At 34.7% G+C, this 20,573-nt stretch overlaps 1 protein-coding gene across 1 annotated transcript in view; it reads right to left on the reverse strand.

The window, feature by feature from the left end:
- Positions 1 to 20,573, reverse strand: part of MDGA2 (MAM domain containing glycosylphosphatidylinositol anchor 2) — an 867,659-nt gene that overhangs the window by 488,220 nt on the left and 358,866 nt on the right. The window contains exon 2 of the mRNA XM_060619633.3: positions 16,577 to 16,716. Coding sequence (XP_060475616.1) covers positions 16,577 to 16,716 — 140 coding nt within the window. The remainder of the gene's footprint in view (positions 1 to 16,576; positions 16,717 to 20,573) is intronic.

Below are 20,573 nucleotides of genomic sequence, written 5' to 3' on the forward strand. Positions count from 1 at the left end.
GGATTAGTAATACTGGGAGTAATGCCATTAGCATCTACATTAGTGCCTCACATTTGCCAGGCATTATACACACATTATGCATTTTAATCTTCATATAAACCTTTTAAGAGGCAAAGTCAAAACTAGAACCTAAATCTATCTTTCTCTACAGCCTCTAATGAACCACTACATTCTGCTACGTCCAAGGAAGTAGTCTGAAACAATCTATTAAGTGACATCCTGCATTAACTGTACTCTGGAAGAGAATTGCCTCCAAAGTACCAGTAAGTGTGCTGAGTAGGAGGACTTCTGTGAAAGCGCTGGTCCAAAAACAGACTGGCTGTCCCTGACTGCTGGAGAATGCTATGTCTATGTAAACGAAAAAAATGTAGGCAGTGACCTATGACTCTTACAAGGTAAGTAAATATCTAGGACCTGCATACACCTGCAGTCTAAGGGATATTTTGGTAACATATATGAGCATTTCTGGGGATATTCTATGTAAATCCACTAAATGAATGACCTTCAAACTTTAAAATGCATCAGATCATCCAAAGACTTATTAAAATATATATTACTGTGCCCCACCCCGAGGAGTTTCTTATTCAGTAAATCTGCTTTGGGACCCAAGAATTTGTGTTTCTAACAAGTTCCCAGGTGATGTTGATGCTATTGTTTCAGGACTCACAATTTAAGTTCGATGGGCTATGCCTGTAATGAGTACCAATAATAAAATCTGATCAAAGTAATGATCAAGTAAGATCATTTTCAGGCTACCATGCTAAAAAGTGTGCAATTTCTGAAAAGGGGAGAGAATGAATACAAATGTTTCAAAACACAGGCAGAGTGTAAGGAGTATGAAGTTGGCAGTCTGGCAGCCACCTCATAATCTAGTCTCTGTCCCCAAAAATCTGGGTGGCCTAGACTTAGTCACTTAATTTCTCCAGACTCAGCCTGCACATGTGTCAACTGTAGCAGAAAGGAAGAAATATATTCAAATTTTGTCAGAGTTTTAGGATTCTAATACAATAAGGTGCACCCATTCTAAAGAAATTAGAAATATAGGAACTAAGACTGTCCTTGGAGAATGCAGTTACAATTAATTAAGCATAGCATTTCAGAAAGGAGATATGCAAAGTCAGCATAATGAAGGCAAATTGTTAACACATCCCTGGGAATTGACTATAATGTGATTGAATGTATTAATATTAATATACCTAAAAAAGAATGTGCCAATCAAAATAACAATTGGTTAGCCTCGGGAATGGAAAAATAAGCGTTTAGGAAGACAAACTGGCAAGTATTATCTACTCAGGAACTGTCCAAAAAAGGAAATCTTTACTATTGGATTCAAGCCTTATGGTTTTATACTCCATAATAGATGAGATGGCCTGAGCTACCTCAGTTGAAAGTCCTTGCTTACCAACATGTTTTTGTTTATCTTGTTGATTGGCTTGCCTAATGGGAGAGTGAACCTGATAGAAGGAGCAATGTCCAATCAATTTGCCACTGCAAGTTTAAAAATGGGCCTTTGATCGTAATTTGGCTTTATCTGTAGCTTATATACACTGATTGACAAGTGGGACGATGTGCTATGATCTGTAATTGCATTTCTCATTACAAATGCCTAACTTGATTTTTGCATTGTTTGTACATGTATGAGTCTTTATGAGTTTAGAAAATGCATACTCATCCCTAATCTGCTTTAACTATACTAACAAAACCAGGCTTATGAACCTACAAAATGAGTATTAGAAACTGAGTGGCCTTATTTACCAAGATAAAATGTCCCTTTGTGGATAACTACCTAGAAAGAAAGCTTGCATTTCCCAGGTGGTACTTCTCTGCATTGCTATGAGGGCTGGTTGTAGCCAGTATGATCACAAATCCATGTTTTAAACTTTTAAACCTTCCTCTGCTCTATTCTGTATCATTGAGAGGGACTAAACACTTGTAGATTATGCTACCCAGACTCTCACTGGTTTCAACCAATGGACTGAGACTGGCATGAGACTAAATGACAGAAGAAAAAGAAAAGCCAAGTATTTCTCCCTCTTCTCAGCCTCTTCTATCCCCAGTGTAACTCATTTCCTACATTACACTTCTTCAGTTGTAAACTCAGAGTTTTAAATAATCAGAATTGTTTGTACTTTCCCTGTCCAACCCTGAGTGATTACCATATGACATAAGAACCCACTAGGAACTATAACCATGTGTTCAAGAAGTATGAAGTGTGTGTCCATGGACAGACAAACGCACACGGGCCCGTGTGTGCGCGCACGCGCGCACACACACACACACACACACACACACACAAATTCATTATAAAATCATATAAACCAATAAAAATTCTGGTTTGTACTTTTTTTGGTAAATTATACTAGATAGCCCCATTAAGTAGACATAAGCCAAGTGTGTGACTCATTGTGACTGTCAAAAGAACAGTCAGAAGGAATAAAAGTCTCAAATAGACAAATGGTTAGGAGGGCAGTTATAGACTTAAATTATGTGTATGTCTAATAACAAACTAAATGTAGTTTTCAGTTTAATCTGTAAACATATCACTAGGAGCTGGTCTAGAATACTTAGCAATATTCAGACTGATAAACATAATGTTAGAGGATATCATCACAATACTGGACCACTTTGGTTAACCAACATATTGGCCAAGGAAGTTAACTGGTCTCCAGGCAGGGGATCCAAAGATATATGAGAAAAAAAAATACCTCTAGATCACTCATCTTATTTCATGCATCGAAATTCCCTGTGCTTATAAGGTAACTAACTTTCCTCCTGGGCTTTCTGTTTTGACCCCCATGAACAATAGAAGCTATATTCTTTCAAATGCTTCTAGCAAAATTAACTATGACTAGTTGGCAACATGAACATGTCTTGGCATATACTTTTTCAAACTCTGTTCTACTTTCTCTTGATACTGGTTTTTCCCCCCTCTTTTCAGGTAAGAACAAGATTTCATCATCTGTACCTTATTTAGACATAGGATTACAACTTTGTATTCTGGTTTTAAGCAACAAATTCCAACAATGAATGACCAGGTTTTGATCTGATACTTTGTGAATATGCTCCCATCACTGAGATCCCAATGTTGAACTGTTAACATCTATAATTAAAAATGTACACCGTTGTCAAAAGTGGCATGGAGTGTTTAGAATCTTCTCTGACTGAAGGGCTTTAATGGCTTCATATTATTGAGTCCCACTTCCCGAGTGTCTTTAAATCCTTGCCGGATAGTAAACTAAGAACACACATTAAATCTTCGAGACCACCAAGGGAACATTTAATGCATTCCTGCAGGAACTAAGTTATATGGCTTCCAACAGTGCCTATGTAAGTGAATCTGAAGGTTTTTTTAAATGCTTACTTCTAAGAGGTAAATGGCATAGGCACAAGCCAACACAACTTAGTATTTTTTGAAGGTAATGGAATTAATTAAAATATTGAAAAATTACCCTAAAATGAAAATGCCTGTTGCATTCACTCATTTGGTAAATAATTGAGACCCTCTATGTGTAAAGCTTTTATGTTTATTTTCCCATATATTTTATTCTCCACAAGACACTTTTGGGGACTGAGAGAGGATGACGTTAATAATTGTACCAAAACAATAGCCATAAACTAGCAGCATCCCAGGCAAATCGTAACATAGGTTCACTCTAACGTGATAGAAAATGTGAAGGCAAGACCCATTCCTTCATTTTTAGGAATCCACTAAGTGGAAAACAATATGATTGTTCCATTTTAATTTCTATCATCATTATCACTATTCAAGATTTTTTTGTCTTGCCTTCTGCTATTTTATTTGATCCTTAAAGAAGCTTACTATATAATCACTACTACCATTGTCATTTTATACATGAGGAAAGTAAGTGAAAGAGGGTTTAAATAAATTGTCTACATTCACATGGCTAGAAGGTAGAGAGAGTGGCATTCAATTTAAAACCATGCAGTTTGATTCCAGAGCCTAAAATCTCACTCACTCCCCAAAGCAACATCCTAGGATACATTTATTATAGTAAGAAATGGCGAGGTATTCTGGGACCACATAGAAATGGCACTTAAGCAAGCCTCTTTGACCAAGAGAGGCTTTCGAAATGATCTGACAAATAAGCCATTTATTCAATTAACCAAGGGGCAAGGGTACAGACAAGCGGATGGAAGGGACAACAAATAAAAAATCTGTAGGCAAATCACTGAAATTTTCTTCAAGATTAATGGTACACAGCAGTCACACACTCTCTCTCTCTCTCTCTCTCTCTATATATATATATATATATATATGTATGTGTATATATACACACACACACACACACACACACACACACACACACACACATATATATATATATATATATATATATATATATATACATACACACACACATATGATGTGCCCTTTAACGGCAGCCCCAGAACATGTCCAGTGAAGGTATGAACTCTCTCATTTAAAAGAACAGATAATATATGTTATGAGTTGAACTGTGTGCTCCAAAAAGATAAATGGAATTCTTAACACCCAGTATCTCAGAATGTAACCTTATTTGTAAATAGGGTTGTTGCAGATGTGATTAGTTAAGATAAGGTTATACTAGAGTGGACCCGTGATCCAATGAGATTAGTGTTTTTATCAGAAGAGGGAAAATATCATTGGAAGACAAACACACACACACACACACACACACACACACACACACACACTGACAGAAGCACAGGTTGGAATGATACAAGTGAAGGCCAGGAACACGATGGCCACCACCAGAAGCTAAAACAGGCAAGGAAGGATTCTACCCAGAATCTCATCTCAGAGAGAGTATGGCCTTGCTGACACTTTACTTTTAGAATTCTAGCCTTCAAAACTGTGAGACAATACATTTCTGTTGTTTCAGTTACTTTGTGGTACTTTGTTATGGCAGCCCTAGAAATCTAATAAGATTTATAATCATGCAATTCAGGCATTTGTACAATTTTGGAATTAGGGACCCTTTAAAGCTAATATTGGGCATTAGCCAATGTAGAATTTATATATGTCATAAAATGTTTACATGAATTTTATATAACACAGCCAAATGGTTGGCTATAATCCATCTTGTTGATGGCATGGTGAAAAGTTATTCAAAATGATCAGTTGTTCTAATTATACATGGTATCAATACAAAGGATCACTTAGATTTGGTACTATACCACACCTGGATGCCTAAAAGTTAATTTTAACATACAGAATTTCAATGACAGCCAACATAAAAGACACTAATTAACTACGGATTTTGCTCTCCTCAAGCTTATCCAACATCATTTAATGATTTCTGCCAAAAGCAAGTAAGAAAACAAGAGGAGGCCAGGTTGTATGGGATAATGTTTCCTCATGTACCATAATAAGCAGAAAAAGGAAGAAATCAATGTTTGCTGATGGAAAAAGATAAAACTGTCAGGAAAATAAATGTTATTTTTAGGTTTTGTTAAGACTTTGGCGCTAAGAGAAAATCAGAATAAAAGATTGATAATTCCTAAAAAAACAAATAAACAAACAAAAAAGAATTGATTCAGTCATTCCTAATAAATGTTTTCTCATTTTTCAGTCCTGAAAATACTCACATTTTACAAGCACTTTCTTTGGTGTAGTTTAAGTTAACTTTTGTAGATCCCAGAAAGGTTTTTAATCTTTATTGAGTTTTTGGAAATATCTCTGAGCATTTCAGGAAAAGACCATGAGGAGTCTAATTCAGAATAAATATGTCATGTTTACAACCAGCACTGATATAGATTATTAATTACCAGTGACAGGATATTCTTTAGCATAGAGGTAGATCAGTAGTACTTTCTATTATTATAATTGAAATTATTAAACCTAAATTTGAAACCTCAATGTTTTAAAGTCAATTTAAGGAATGTTCCATTAGATTGGAGTTTAAAAATTTAAGTAAATCCAATTCATTTAATTGGTATCTTTGATGTCCTAGCTATAAGTGCAGAGAATAAATTTCACTCAATAGGATCACATGTAGACAAATACTATATTTTTCATGTTGCCTTTTATAAATAGTAGGGATGGATATAACTATAAATGATCATTTATGACATGTTGAATGTGCCCAAATGACTCACACTTTGTGGATTTATCTTTATCTGTTTATATAGTACATACATATATGTAGTAAGTGTGTATGTGTGTATATATACCTATTTTTTGTCTATACGTATATACAAAATGGCAGCATATATGTAATATAGACTCAAAACTAAATCAATTAATTCAATTGACATTCCACCATGAAAAAATTCACTTCATACTACATTAACGTTACTGAATTTAGATTTGTTGACAGCTCAATAACTACTATGAAAAAAATTTTTAAATCTGAAGGGAAAAAACTATTGTGGGATATCTACCACTTGGAAATTGCCCCAGTTAAGTAAGACATATCTGAAAACATGTCAATAGGAGTATTATTCTAATAATAAAAATACAGAATCCAATTCATCAATGTCTATGTAATTATTCATAACTTCCGTATTAAGAGAACTGCAATTGTCTACCCTAAAATGATACATTTTAGGGGTACCTGGATGGCTCCGTCAGTTGAGTGTCCAACTCTTGATTTTGGCTCAGGTCATGATCTCATGGTTTGTGGGATCAACCCCAATGTGGGGCTCCACACTGACAGAGCACAGTTGGCTTGGGATTCTCTCTCTCTCTCTCTCTCTCTCTCTCTCTCTCTCTCTCTCTCCCCCTCTGCCTCTCCCCTGCTCATGCCCTCTCTCTCTCTCTTTTTCAAACTAAATAAATAAACATGTTTTAAATTATACATTTTAACCATGAACACAACCAATAGATTCTTAATTACATGTTAATAGGAAGTATGGATTTCCTTCTATCTCCTGGAAATGTCCTAATAATTTTAAAATACTTTATGTCAACTGTTGTAATAAAGTAATGATTATGATATTATCACTTCTACTTATAATATTTTTCATTAAAATATATAGATCTCAAAGTAAGATTTCTAAGTTAAAACTTCCACATGATTTGTATACCTAAAATTTTGATTCTGTCTGAGAAATCATTTTCTGATCTCTCTGAGGATCAAATTTTGGCCACAAAAGGTAAAGCTGTCATAACCAAACAAATCCTTAGTCTGTATTTACAGTCAATCTCCATCACATGCAATTCCTTGTGCATTAACTTGCAAACTTTCACTGCTTAGAAGTAATTCAAATAGAAGAAATATTTTTTTAAATATTAGAATAAATTTGAAAATATAGTCGACACCCATGCTATTCATGTTAATAAAACTCTTAAGACAAAATTTGACGGAACATCATACCTTTACTAATGACTTGTGGCTTTCCTTTTACAAGTCTTCAGGAAAAGTAGTATGATAATTCTGAATCACAATTAAGCAACATAAGGTCAGCAACCAGGAAGAAGAATCTAGGGTTAGTTGTGTAAATATACTCCTCATTATGTTTGAGTCCAGGAAATAGGTACTGTCTTATAGAATTGCCATGGGGAAAGAAAGACTGAGATAAGAGATACAAAAATAAGTATGTTTTTTGTAACCAATCCTGGGGAAACAGGAGATTGTGAATATGACAAAGAGAAAGAGGGAAAACCATACAACAAACTGTTATTGTGCTGTCGTTGCTGAGAGTAACTGGGGCTCCATTCTACTGGGATCCTCTGAGGAGCCATGTAGAATGTGTCGCAGAATTGCCTGACCAAGGGGGCATGTACCAATTGCAATCTACTCCCTGTGGACCAAAGAGCTTCTTTGCAAACAGCAATTAGTACTCTGCCTGACAAAGTTTAGTCTAGTTCCAGAATCTCAAGTTTTGTGCTGTGACCCTCTTCTTAGGAACTAACAAAGAATCCACGCAGCATAGTCAACCAACAGCAAGCCTTCCGGATTGCACTGCCTGAGCAGCAAGGCAGTTTTCACTGCAACTGGACTTGCTGCAGAGCCCTCTCTTGCTCCAAAACTGAGAATTTTTAAAGTTTTCCAATAAAGCAATATTTCTAAGTGTAATATACGCAGGCTTTAAAATCCAAAAAAGCCTACCATATACTGGACTTCTTTCTTCGTGGTATGGCTGTGATAAGCAACAACATTTTTATAACCTTAGATGGAATAGCCCTAGCATGCCTCATTGGACTCCAAAAGCCTTTACCATTTGAACAGACCAGTAAAATTCAGGGTACTTTATTTCTTACCTTCTGCCACATTTCTATCTTACTATGGCATCCATGGTACCTGTTACTTCCTTTTCGGAAGTTCAAGATGACATGATGTAATCAATATAATGTTCTGTAGATCACTGAGACAATCAAGTTCCCTGTGCACTATAATGTTATAGAGAGTCAGAGAGTGAATTCTGACCCAGGGCACAGTAGTACATGTGCATTGCTGTCCATCCCACATAAAAGGAAACTTTAAAATCTTCTTGGTGACAATTGAAAAGCATCCATTTGTCAGATGACTAGCTGTATATTGGCAAATCTGCTCCAATGGAGACATGACATGTAGCACAGCAGCAGTGTTGATTTGATTGTCTACCACAGTCTATCATCATCTGCCATAATCTACCTGGCTTTTTAGGTATCTTGTATGTGAAATAAATTGGAACATGATAGAGACTACCACTCCTTTACTGTCCAAGCTTTGACTGTAGTACCTAATCTCTGAAAATTCTTCTGGGATGCAGTACTACTTCTGATTTAATATTTTGGTTTGGGAGAGGCAATTTTACAGGACTCCACCTTCCTACCATAATGACTCTGAACTTTACTCCACATGTCAGGTAACAAATGTGGGGATCCTGCCAGCTGCTAAGTATGTCCCTCCCAATTACACTTTTGGGAGTCTGGAGAGATGACCATAAACCCACTTCTCTGGGCCAGGACCCCATTGATCATCTCACTTCATAAACCTCCACTCTATGTCAGTATTACAAATCCATTGATTTCTGTGTCAACTCAATCTCTGTACCTTGAAGAGCCTTCAAAAAGGCTTGGTATTTTTCTTTCTCCAAGGTAAATTACTATGACAAATGGCCACAAATCCCCTTGGGGAAGGATTCAGCTACTATTTTTGGTGTGAGCTTGTAGTGATATTTGTAGGTCTTTCCTCAAAGAAATCTGGTTTCCAAGAAAACTAATAAAAAAAATTAAAAAAAAAAAAAGAAATCTGGCTTCCTTTTCCAACAATGAGTGTTGGCTCTGTGAACAAGTTTAGATTTGGAAATTGCGTGACTGTGATTTTTTGTAGAGTGGAAATCAACCTCCTTCTTACCTCGTTACCTCTGTTTGTTTATATGAGTCAAGAACCACTCTAGTCAGCTACCCCTATATATTACCGCTAAACACACTATAATCTATCATTCATCAACAAAGCCCTACAGATAAAGGCAACATGCTTGCTACTCCAACCTTGATGCTCATTATGCTATTTATATCCACATTGAATCTGTTGGTTAAGTGTGACAACCCAAACTCTGCCATTTTTGAATCCTATCATCCTGCTGATTTTAGAGATTCTACTTCTATGGCAGCATCCCCTACTGAAACCCTGGTCTCCCAAGGACAGTCACCCATGAGCTTCGCAAAGATGCCAGTGCCCATCTGACCAGTGCATTCCTCATAGTAACAGAAGTATCCCTTGGGAACTCTCTAAAAACAAGTTTCATAATAAATCTATGCTAACATTTCCACCTCCCTGAGCCTTCATTAAGTAGATTAACATTTTTTGAGCAGTTTTCTGGAATGGATGATCAGTGTTTCTTATAAGCATAAAGACTGTCCATGGAATTAAACAAAAGATGAAATCTGAAATACCTATAAACACATTCAAACCTCCTCAGGAGCAAAACAGACTCTCTATTCATGAAATAGAGAATCCATTAAATGTTTTTTTAAAAAACTCTTTGGTCAATGCTGATATACTGGGAGTAAAAAGTATCAGCAGTTTTAGAGAAAAGTGTTGAACCAAAAAGTAGTTTCCACATTGTGTATAAAAATCAATAGAAACAAAACTATTTGAAGGTATGACATCAACCTTCAGAAAGACTGTAAATCCTTCCTCCTAAATGAGCTGTGGTAAGTGCATTTACGCATGTAAAAATGAACTTAAAGGAGTACATCCAAGAGAAGACACTAGGTGTGCATGTATGTGTGAGGGAGGACAGACCGTGAAGGTAGCTATTGATATGGAATTTGTGATTAATATATTTTTAAATATGACATATACTAAAGTCTTTCCTAATCCTATCCAAATATTCATTGAAAAAATATTAGCTGTTTTAGTTGGAGAGTCTCTTATATGATGAAGCAGAGAGATCCAGCCTAGATAGATTTATCACAGATGATAAAAGAATATTGTATGGAATTCTATAAACCATGATAAGGAAGAGATGCAACATTTGATGATCTCTGATTAGATAACAGATTCCAATTCTGCCTATTTAATTGGACATAAATCCAACAATCTAAGACCTCTATTGTTCACGTGCATGCATTAATTTTATTGTAAGAAATTTAACAGACTGAATCAGAAGAAAAAACATATGGAAATGTGAACCAAGATGTACAAAATATTTGCAAAGGAGAACACACAGATAGCACTAATGGTTTAAAACTGAAAAACCTGTTACCAAGGCTTGCTAATATATTCATTATGGCAAATTTATCACTTTAAAATCTGCATACAGAATTAACAAGGATAAAAACATCAATAACTCAGCAACAGTCTTGACAGTCAAGAATACATTTATATAGCAATCAAATGACTGAATATCCCATTGTAAAATTGAATGGCCTTACCCTTATTTTTTTAATCAATAAAATGAACAATGCCTAGGATGAACTGTAATAAGCTAGTAAACAATATTAATTATTCTTAGGTAGGTGCTTGGGATATACATAATCATATTTTAAGGAATCGCTTTCAAAAATATTACAGTGATGAAAAGTAATATTCAAATGAAATCTTACCCAGAAAGCCAACGTATAAAAGTAGAGCTTTTTGGTTGATGCACATTTCATCTTTGTTTTGTTTTGTTTTTGAAAAGAGAAGAAAAGCCTTTCAAGTATAAATAGCCAGGTTTGTTATTAAAATAAATTCAAAGACCTTCACATTATACTCATTACAATAAAACTGCCTTCTTGTTTGAGAAGTTTGAAATATTCAAAGTGTCTTACTGAGAAGTTCTTTGTAAAAGTTTTCCATACTTTCTATTGCACAGTCCCATAGCAAGAAAAATGCAATGCAATTAAAGTTCCAGTATTTATTTGGGTGGGGGATATAAAAAGCTCATTTCCAATATCAAAGAGAAGAAAAAATGTCTGAGGCCAACCAAGCAAATACAGAAACACAACAAAAAGGAGTGACTTGCTTTCCTCTATAGCTAAGTGTAATATAAAGCCACTGAAATTAAAATAGCATGGCATGGTAGGAGAAGGGATAAGTAGAATGGTAGAACAGAATAATTCAATTTTGGGGCATCTGAATGGCTCAGTCAGTTAAGCATTTGACTCTTGATTTTCACTCAGGTTGTGATCTCAAAGTTTGTGAGATCAAGCCCCACGTCAAGCTCTGGCTGACAGCACAGAGCTTGCTTGGAATTCTGTCTCTCCCTTCCCTTTCTGCCTCTCTCCTGCTCATGCACTTTCTATCTATCAAAATGAATAAACATTAAAAAAGGAATAATTAAATTTTATTAGTGGTGAAAATAGCATTTTTAAGAACTTTTAAAAATGCTTTAATGTTACACACTATATAATAATTAAAATGTTAACAGCTCTCATTACGAGAGAAAAAAATTGTAACCACGTACGGTGACAGATGTTAACTAGACTTAACTGTGGTGATTATTTCTCTTGTACACCTGAACCTAATATAATGTTATATGTCAATTATACCTCAATTTTGTAAAAATAAAAAAATAGCATTTTAAAGCTGTAGGGTGGAATGCTGACTCTCCTGTCTGGATTAAGGCAGAGGGAAAGAAGAAGAAAAAAAGAGAGAAAACACTAGACTAATACTTTGTACCATGGACAACACATTCCCTAATGATTAAATCATTAAATACATTAGCAACTATATAAGCTGTTAGAAAAGAAGTATACAATGTAAGATACATGGACATGAAAGGGATCTTATGAAAGTAGGTATAAAATTCAGAAGCCAAAATTGAAAAGATTAAAATGATTCATCTTTTAAAAACAAAATTATCCAAGTAAAAGTCACATAAGCAATATTAAAAGACACATCCTGGTAGATAAAATTTGCAACATAATTTTCAGATACTGAATTTATTTTTATAGGACGTAAAAAGTCCCTATGGGTCTGTAGGAAGACAAGCAGCTAACCCATAAGAAAATAAAGAAGGTAGATAAAAACAATCAACGGACAAAGGAGATGAACAAATGATTGATACGTGGGTGGGAAAATGTTCAAATTGACTGGTAATTACGAAAATGCAAATTGAAACTTCACTATAGTATAATTCACTTCCTCACATCAAATTAGCAAAAATTTTAAAGATTCACTTGTGCTAAGGAATTAAGGTAAAGTCACTTTCAACTTTGGATAAATGCCATTTTGAAGAAGGAAACTATCCTACAATGACACTGGCAGACATGTAATCAGGACGTGCATAAACACATACACAATACCAGAAGCGCTAAGTTACTATTTGTAATAGTAAAAATCTCTAAGTAATTCAATTTTAAACAAAATAGCAGCAATTCCATGTATCTAGTGCATCTGTACAGTAGAATTTAGTGCATCCATACCAAGTATAATTCAGCCTCTGTGAAAATAGTGATCTAAGTCAGTGGTTCTCAAATTTCAGGGTACATCAGGATTACCCAGAGTACTGGTGACAAGACAGATCGCTGGCCCCAACACAGGATTTTCTGATGTGATGGGTACAAGAACTTTCCTTTCTAACACATTCTCTTCAGGGACCACACCTTGAGAACCACTAAGCTGGATCTATAGTTGGTGATTTGGACACGTGGACAGGTGAAAAATTCTAGCCACCGAATAATACTTTTCATTACCTAATTTAAAAAATGAAACTAAAACATTAACATATACAATCAGATTTATGGTAATGCACCTAACAAGGACTGCAAAATGATACATCAAACTATTTAACATAAACCTCTGGGAGGTGAGTGGGACAGTGACAGGGAACATTTTGTAAATATCTCATTGTTTAAATCACGTATAAGAGAGCTATATTAAGAATTCATTTGTTATTGATGTGATAATATTGAGAGAGAAGAGAGGAAGGAAAGAAGGAAGAAAAGAAAAGAGAAAGGGAGTGATGGAGGAAAAAAGAAAAGAAGAAAGAGAGAGTGGGTAGCTGAATCTTGAAATTATGGACATGTAGAGGTAATATTAGGTTTAGAGATTTACTAACAAATCGTTGCCTCCCCCTGCTTTCTTACCTCTTCATATATGTTATAATAAACCTTCATTAAATGAAGTAGTCTGAACATAGTCCTAGTCCTTGCAAGCTAAGCAAAGGTAATTAACAGAAATGTAAAAGCTCTGTGGAGTATTAAAACACAAAAAATATTGAAATTTATTTAAATGGGTCTAATTTAAAGTAGGCCACAGGAATGCTAAGAACCACTTTATAAATCTACTTATTTTCATACTTACATATTCAACTCTAGACTTTAAAGTCTAATCATAAATTGCTTTAAAACAATGAATAAAAACCCAGCATATATCTTATTACATACCAATATAATGCTTATTTACATGCCAACTACATATATATGTGTATGTGTATATATATATATGTACATACATATTTACAATACCCATTTAACTCTCAAAAGGATTCTATGATATAGGTATCATGTTTACCATCATCCTTTGTATACAGATAAGACACCTGAGGCATAGAGAAAAGAGAGGTCAAGGAACTTTCCCACACTCACGCGGGCAGTCACAGTGGATCTAGGGTCATACCCAGGTAGTTTGGTCCCAGTGCCATACTATTAACTACTGCACTGTACCCTCCTCTCCTTCATTTATTTCCCTTGCATACGATAATATCTTCAGGCCATTACATATTGCCAGATGATATATTTTTGAAGAGAATTTTTTTTTTAATCTAGAAAAAAATGCTGCCTTTGAACACTTCTGGAAATGGGGACTTTTATGACTCTCACTGCCAACAGGAATAGACAACAGATTAAGGAATCTCCTGAAGAGTGGAGTACCTCACTCTTCCAGTGCATTCCCAACCTATCACATTCAGATGAGCCAAGACAGCCAGGAGGTCGTTCCAGCTTCATGGCCTCAGCCAAGAAAAACCATCCTCAGGACCAGCTGCTATCAGCATGCCCTTTAGCGTTTGGCCAGGATGTCGATGCCCAGCTGTTCTGTCAGCTTTCCTTATAGAGTTTGTTGACAAAGAAGAGGCCTGGTTAATTTTTCAAGCGGGTGATATAAACTGAAACTGTGTCACCTGTGAATGCCTGAATTACTTCTAGGAATGAAGAAATAACAATACTGAGACAACTTTTTCCTAGGGTCAGAAAACACTGAAATGGTTCCAGCAATGGAACTGCTTAGAAAAAAAAAAAAAAAACACACACACACAAACACACACACACACACACACACACACACACACACATAAGGCAATAATCTACTTCTTTGTTACAGAATTATTTTGGATTGGCCAGACATCAGAGATTATACTCCAGATTGTGAATCATTGCAGACAAAATGCATGAAGAAAATAAGAAATTCCTAATACTAAGGGAACATAAGGATGGAGATGAGGGAGCAGACAGCAGGGATGACTTTTTAAGAAGATAGAAAGTTGCATTTTTAAGTGTAATTTGTAGTTTAGAAGGTGCTGAATTTGGTGGGTTCGGTGTGGGAATGATGGAAGGATTAAAGAGTCTTCTCTTGCCACAAACTGCCTCTCATTTGGCAATTTGTGGCTTCTTTTAGATTTGGACATTCATATTTTGATCCCAACTTTTTGATTTTGGAATTGTTATTCTATGTATACAAATACAAAAACTATCATCAAATTATAACAGCACTAAATATTCTGTGAGATAATATTCTTGAGTTAATGTCATCATTTTTTAAATTTTAGCAAAATTATTTTTATTGAAGTCCATTGTTTCTATATGAATTTTAAAATACAAAGGTCTGACATATAAGTTTTTCTATATCCAATTTTAATAACTATCATTTTTGTCCTTGTATGTATAGTTTTGCAACCATTGTTTTCCATGAAGTCTAATCGTAATAGGTCAAATTGTACAGAACTCAAATTTATTAATGTAATTTTATTCTTTAATCAATTTTCAGTTAAAAGCAAGTATTATAATTTATCATTTTAGCCATTGTGAATTTTAATTTTAATAATTATTTTTAAAATTTAATAACAATTAGGTTTAATAATCATATTTTCTAGATTACTTTTTACTGTCTTTCATTTTACCAACAGAGTAGCATTAAGTTTTATATTTTACTGTTTTAGTTTTAGTCATGGTCTTATTTATCCATCTATTGCTTCATTCTATGAAGTTCATTTGCTTATTTTTATTTGTTCTTCAGGTCACAATGGTAAGGTCAAACATCTTTGCGTATTAAGAGTTATGGTTGGTAGGAGCAAAAGAGAAGGTTAAAATGATGAGTTCATAAAATCTCCACACTGCCCCTTACTTTCTCCTCTGTAGTGGTGTTAGATGGATTTTTTTTTTCCTGTAACACTAATACTTAAAATATGCAGCTTTGCCACCAAATGAGATCTCTCTTCCATCATAGTGTCCGTATTGATTGCCAGTGCAGATTTTGAACCAGGCAGGTTAAATATATGACAATAAGAATCGGCAATTACTGACTAAAACATCCTGAATATTCTGTATTGAATCTGAATTAAATTTTTACATCATGAATACACAGCCTAACTATATTACCTTCTGCCTAACTCTTTCTTTCACTCCTACAAACTTTTGCTTTGCTCATTATTTATAATTTTAGTGCCCTTTCAAAGTCTCAATTTCTGTTCCTGCTATTAAAGTAGCTTATGAAAGCTGTAGCAGATGACTCTGAAAGCCTGAATGCATACACCTGCAAACATTTGTTTTTCAAAGTTTTCTATGAATATAATGATGAGGAGTAAGGAAAGTGCATGTGACCTCGTGCACCACATTCTTCAGAACAAATGCTTCCTCAGCTGCAATTATGTCATCATGAAATCATGCTCCACATTCTAAAATAAACTCATTGCCATATGAATTGTTATCTTACTGAGATATTTTTGTAGTTGTCTTTTTAACAGCTTCCTTAGAAGTGTCTTCCAAATTTCTCACAATACCAAAACAAAAAAATTCTTCATCTTATCCAAGTGAATACTTCAAGCGTGAATGTTCAGCAATCACCACCCTTATCCTGCACTGCAGACACGCAGTGACTTCAATGTCTCTCTCTCTCACACACACACAATTTTTTTAGCTAAATCTCCTGAAATATGTACATTTTTGACTTGCAAGAAAGGTCAATGAGAGTTTCCCTCACTGTCACGGTTCGGGACTCACCTGTGGACGTGGATGTCCTGTGACCAGACAGGTCAGTTCTAGGGTTTCTCCTTCCCGTATAGTATAGACCCTTTCAGAGTAGCGCTCCTCCTCAATGTTACAGGCCAAGCCTGAATGCACAATACGAACCGTTGGGGGAGCTGTCGAGTCAAGAAGAAGAGAGACAAGACATATAAAAAAAGTAAGTAAACTCTCCTCCCATGAATCATCTTCGTTGTCAGAGCAATTCTTATTAGACTTTACCACAGTCAGATCCATCAGTCTTAACACTTTGAGCAACCCCAAGGGATTAAAGATATTGCTGGACAGGAAGCTTTAAACTTTTCTAACAGTCACCAATACATTCTGAAAATGGCAAAGGGGAACATGATGGTAGGAGAAAACTCATGACTTAGGAACTCATCATCATTACAAGACTGCATGATGAGATCTGAATGCTAAAATGGGAGAGGTCCTTCCTTTTCTGAAACCCCAAATTTAATATAGAAAAGGACGCTGCCCAAAATCTAAGTAGTGCAACCTCCAGAGACCAATAGAAAGAATAAAGGAATTTAAATGAAAAACACTGGCATTTTTCTACTAATTTTGTAAGCCTTGTGGTGCAAATAGAGTGCTAATGAATGAGAAGATTTTGTTGTCAGGAATTGAACATCAACTTAGCTTTCATAGACTCTTGTGTTGATATGAGCAAAAGATGATCATTGAATTAAGCCATTGAAGAAGGCAATAAATCATTGATTCCCAAGTATAAAATTCTGATTCAAGAGAGACATAGTTCTCATGAAGCTATCCAAATTCCTAAGTGTTATTTTCTCCTCTTTCAATACCACACAGGCCAATAAAACTTGACTAGCATTAAATGACTTACTTATCACTGAAAATCCACTATATGCAAAAACTCTTCCAGTCATAAGAAACACTTAGATAATAAAATATGTTTGCTGTCACCAAAGAGATAAATGTCAGTTACTAGCTTCAAATTGGAGATCATTCTCATTTGTGAATTCAGGATTTTTATTTGTAATAAACACATTTGGGAATGGAGGAGAAAGGGTTATTTTAATTAAAGGCAAGTGGAAAGGCTACATCTACAGGTAAAGGATAGTAATCTCAAGAATTTCCTGTAGCAATCTTAACCTAAACATCAGTATTGTCAGTAGATGCTATGGTTGCTTAAAAATTAATGAAAGCACACTTGGAATTCTTTATGTAACATTAAAAAGATCATGAATATCGTAGAATTTGGTTGAACTTGGTGATTCTATGGAGGAAATAAAATGAATATAAGTCCAACTTATGGGAAAATTTCATCTGGAAAAATCTGTGTTCTGAAAGTAATACAAAAGAAAAAGTTTCCAATATCTAATACTTTGTTTTATATAAACTAATGTATATAGCATTAACAATCGAAAAACATATTTCATTATCGTTCTCAATTTCAAACAGAAACTGATAGAAAAGTCTATTTATAGAAAATAAAATCATTGGGTATTTCAAGTTCTTTCTGGATTCCCAAGCTGAGTCCTGTTCTTCAACTTTCAAATTCAGGATCTCAGTTTCCAATATCCAGCATCAAATGACATGTAAAGATTTCCAGCAGGAAGATAAGAAGATTTAGAAAAGTAACTCTTACATTCACTATGCACAAAAACAATTCCCCAGAAACCTGTTTAAAATCCAGATTTCAGAGGTATGGCCAGAGATCTGTTATGGATGCAGAAAACTCAAGAATCTGCATTTTTGCCGAGCACCCAGATGATAACGATGCCAGTGCTACTTAGGCCAGATGATCAAAAATAATTTTCTAAGTCTTATAAGTATTTCTTGACTCAAGGAAAGTACTCCAAGGAATAAAATATCATTTTCCTTTTAATATTGTCAAGTAACTAAATTTCATGCATGCATCATTTCATTGGTTTGAACATTAAATTATGTTCAAAAAAATCAAATGTTTTGTTTGATCTATAAAATCAATTTATCAAAAAAAAATTCACCATGTCTTTGGACCCTGTCTAGACACTGTAATAATTTGTTTAGTTTTATGACATTAGAAATCCTTATCTGCAGCGTTTTTCTGGGTGTTCTGATACACTGCACACAATGTTTCTGACATATCATTTCCTATAAGGATCAAACTTAAACTTCAAAGAAGCAAAATCAGAGAGCTACTTATTTTTAAGCATCCATAATAAAACCGTATACGTATTATAGAGGTTAACAAACTGATGACAATTAATAAACATTTTCAAAACAGAAATAGAAAATACAGATTCACTACTTTGAAATATTATTCTATGCCAAATGTATCTTAATAAGTGATAGCACACATTTACTAATACATCTAATTATAGAGTAACATGACAATTTTTCCAGATTAATTTACACATTATTTTTGTTTTAATTTCAAATCAATGAATAGCATTGTTATTTTAAGATATATCTTTCCAAAGCATCATTATGCAAATAAGTAGCTTTATTTAAAACATGAAAATTATACAATAAGCACACTGTGTTCATGTACAAGGCTTAATTTTCTACTTTCTTCTATATTTTAACACGTTCTTAGAAAAGGTAATGCCTATATATTGTAATCATTATGAACCTACTGTCTATCTTATGGTAAGGCAGAATATTCTACCAAAGTTTAGGAGTGGAAGATGTATTTTTCCTAGTATGCATTAAAATATGTGCTTAGTAACTTTCATTGCTCAGTGATAAGAGGAGTATTTTGGAAGCTTTCACTAACTCTTTGGTCTGCAGAAAGCTCAACTGAAAAGGTCTTAGTTCATCCAGGTCAACACTCTTATTTCCAAATTGGGGACATCAAGTGACCTGCTCATAGGCCTGTAGCTAGTTGTGGCCTAAATGAGATCAGAACCATTGGTCCTTTGTTCTTTTCACTACTTCATGCTATTAAAACTATGTCTGACATAGTTAAATAAGGGCTCTAAATAACTCCTAAACTAGACTTACACTACACTAGAGGGAAGAAAAAGATTAAGTGTTCACGAAGTAGAGTACTGCAAGTAGACCAACAACATAAACACTATAATTGCTACAAACAACCAAAGTAATATTGTCCCACTTCATCATCCTGCCTCCAGTATGTGCCCAACCCAAGAAATCTCACAACTGCCAAAATAATATGCTGAAAATTTCTATTTTCAACATGTCCTCTTCCTGCCTAAGGATCCATGATGTCTCTGCATAACGTTTCACAGAGGAATGCCTCGAGGAGTTCTGTAAAGGTCCTCATACTGACTATTCAATCTGAAACCATACTTTTCTGTAACATCAGCCCACCAGGGGTAAGGTAAAGAGCACTGAGATTTTAAGCCTTTGATCTCATATACAGATCTTCAAGCATGTATTTATTGAGCAACTGCTATCCATCAGATACGAGAGGCTTTGCTCACATATCCTCCCATCTAGAATTCCCAGACAGATATTTAGACCAATGTTCCTGACACCTTCTTGGATTATTTAGCAATGATTCTCCTTTCTTTTCTTCAGGAGATATGTACTGCCCAGTGATTTTCCTTTTCCTTAACACTCTAATTTTACATTAAGCATATCATTGCCAGGATGAGCACCATTTTTGGCATCTGCTCCATATCACATGATTCAGAATGCAGAGTAGATTTACATTTAATAATTTATTTTAATTTCATAATTAATTCCAAATTTATGTTTTAGCAAATATCACTATAATGACACCAACATCCTATTTTAGCAAAATATCAACTATTATGGCATTGAATTTACTTAACTCTAAATATAAATGCAATTTGCAGTACTCTAACTGAAGCACGTCATCTTTTATCCTCTGCCTTGTTGAAAAAAGCCTCAATTCATCATCCTGAAATTGGACTAAGGGTTATGATCCCCTTTGCCCTGTAGAGTCAGCAATAAATTAAAATGTTAAAATATTGCATGAGACTCATATTCATCCAAATTTGTTTGAAGTAAACCAAATCCCATTACGTAAAATCTTTCC

The sequence above is a fragment of the Panthera onca genome, chromosome B3, assembly GCF_046562875.1.
Source record: "Panthera onca isolate mPanOnc1 chromosome B3, mPanOnc1 haplotype 2, whole genome shotgun sequence".
NCBI lineage: Eukaryota > Metazoa > Chordata > Mammalia > Carnivora > Felidae > Panthera > Panthera onca.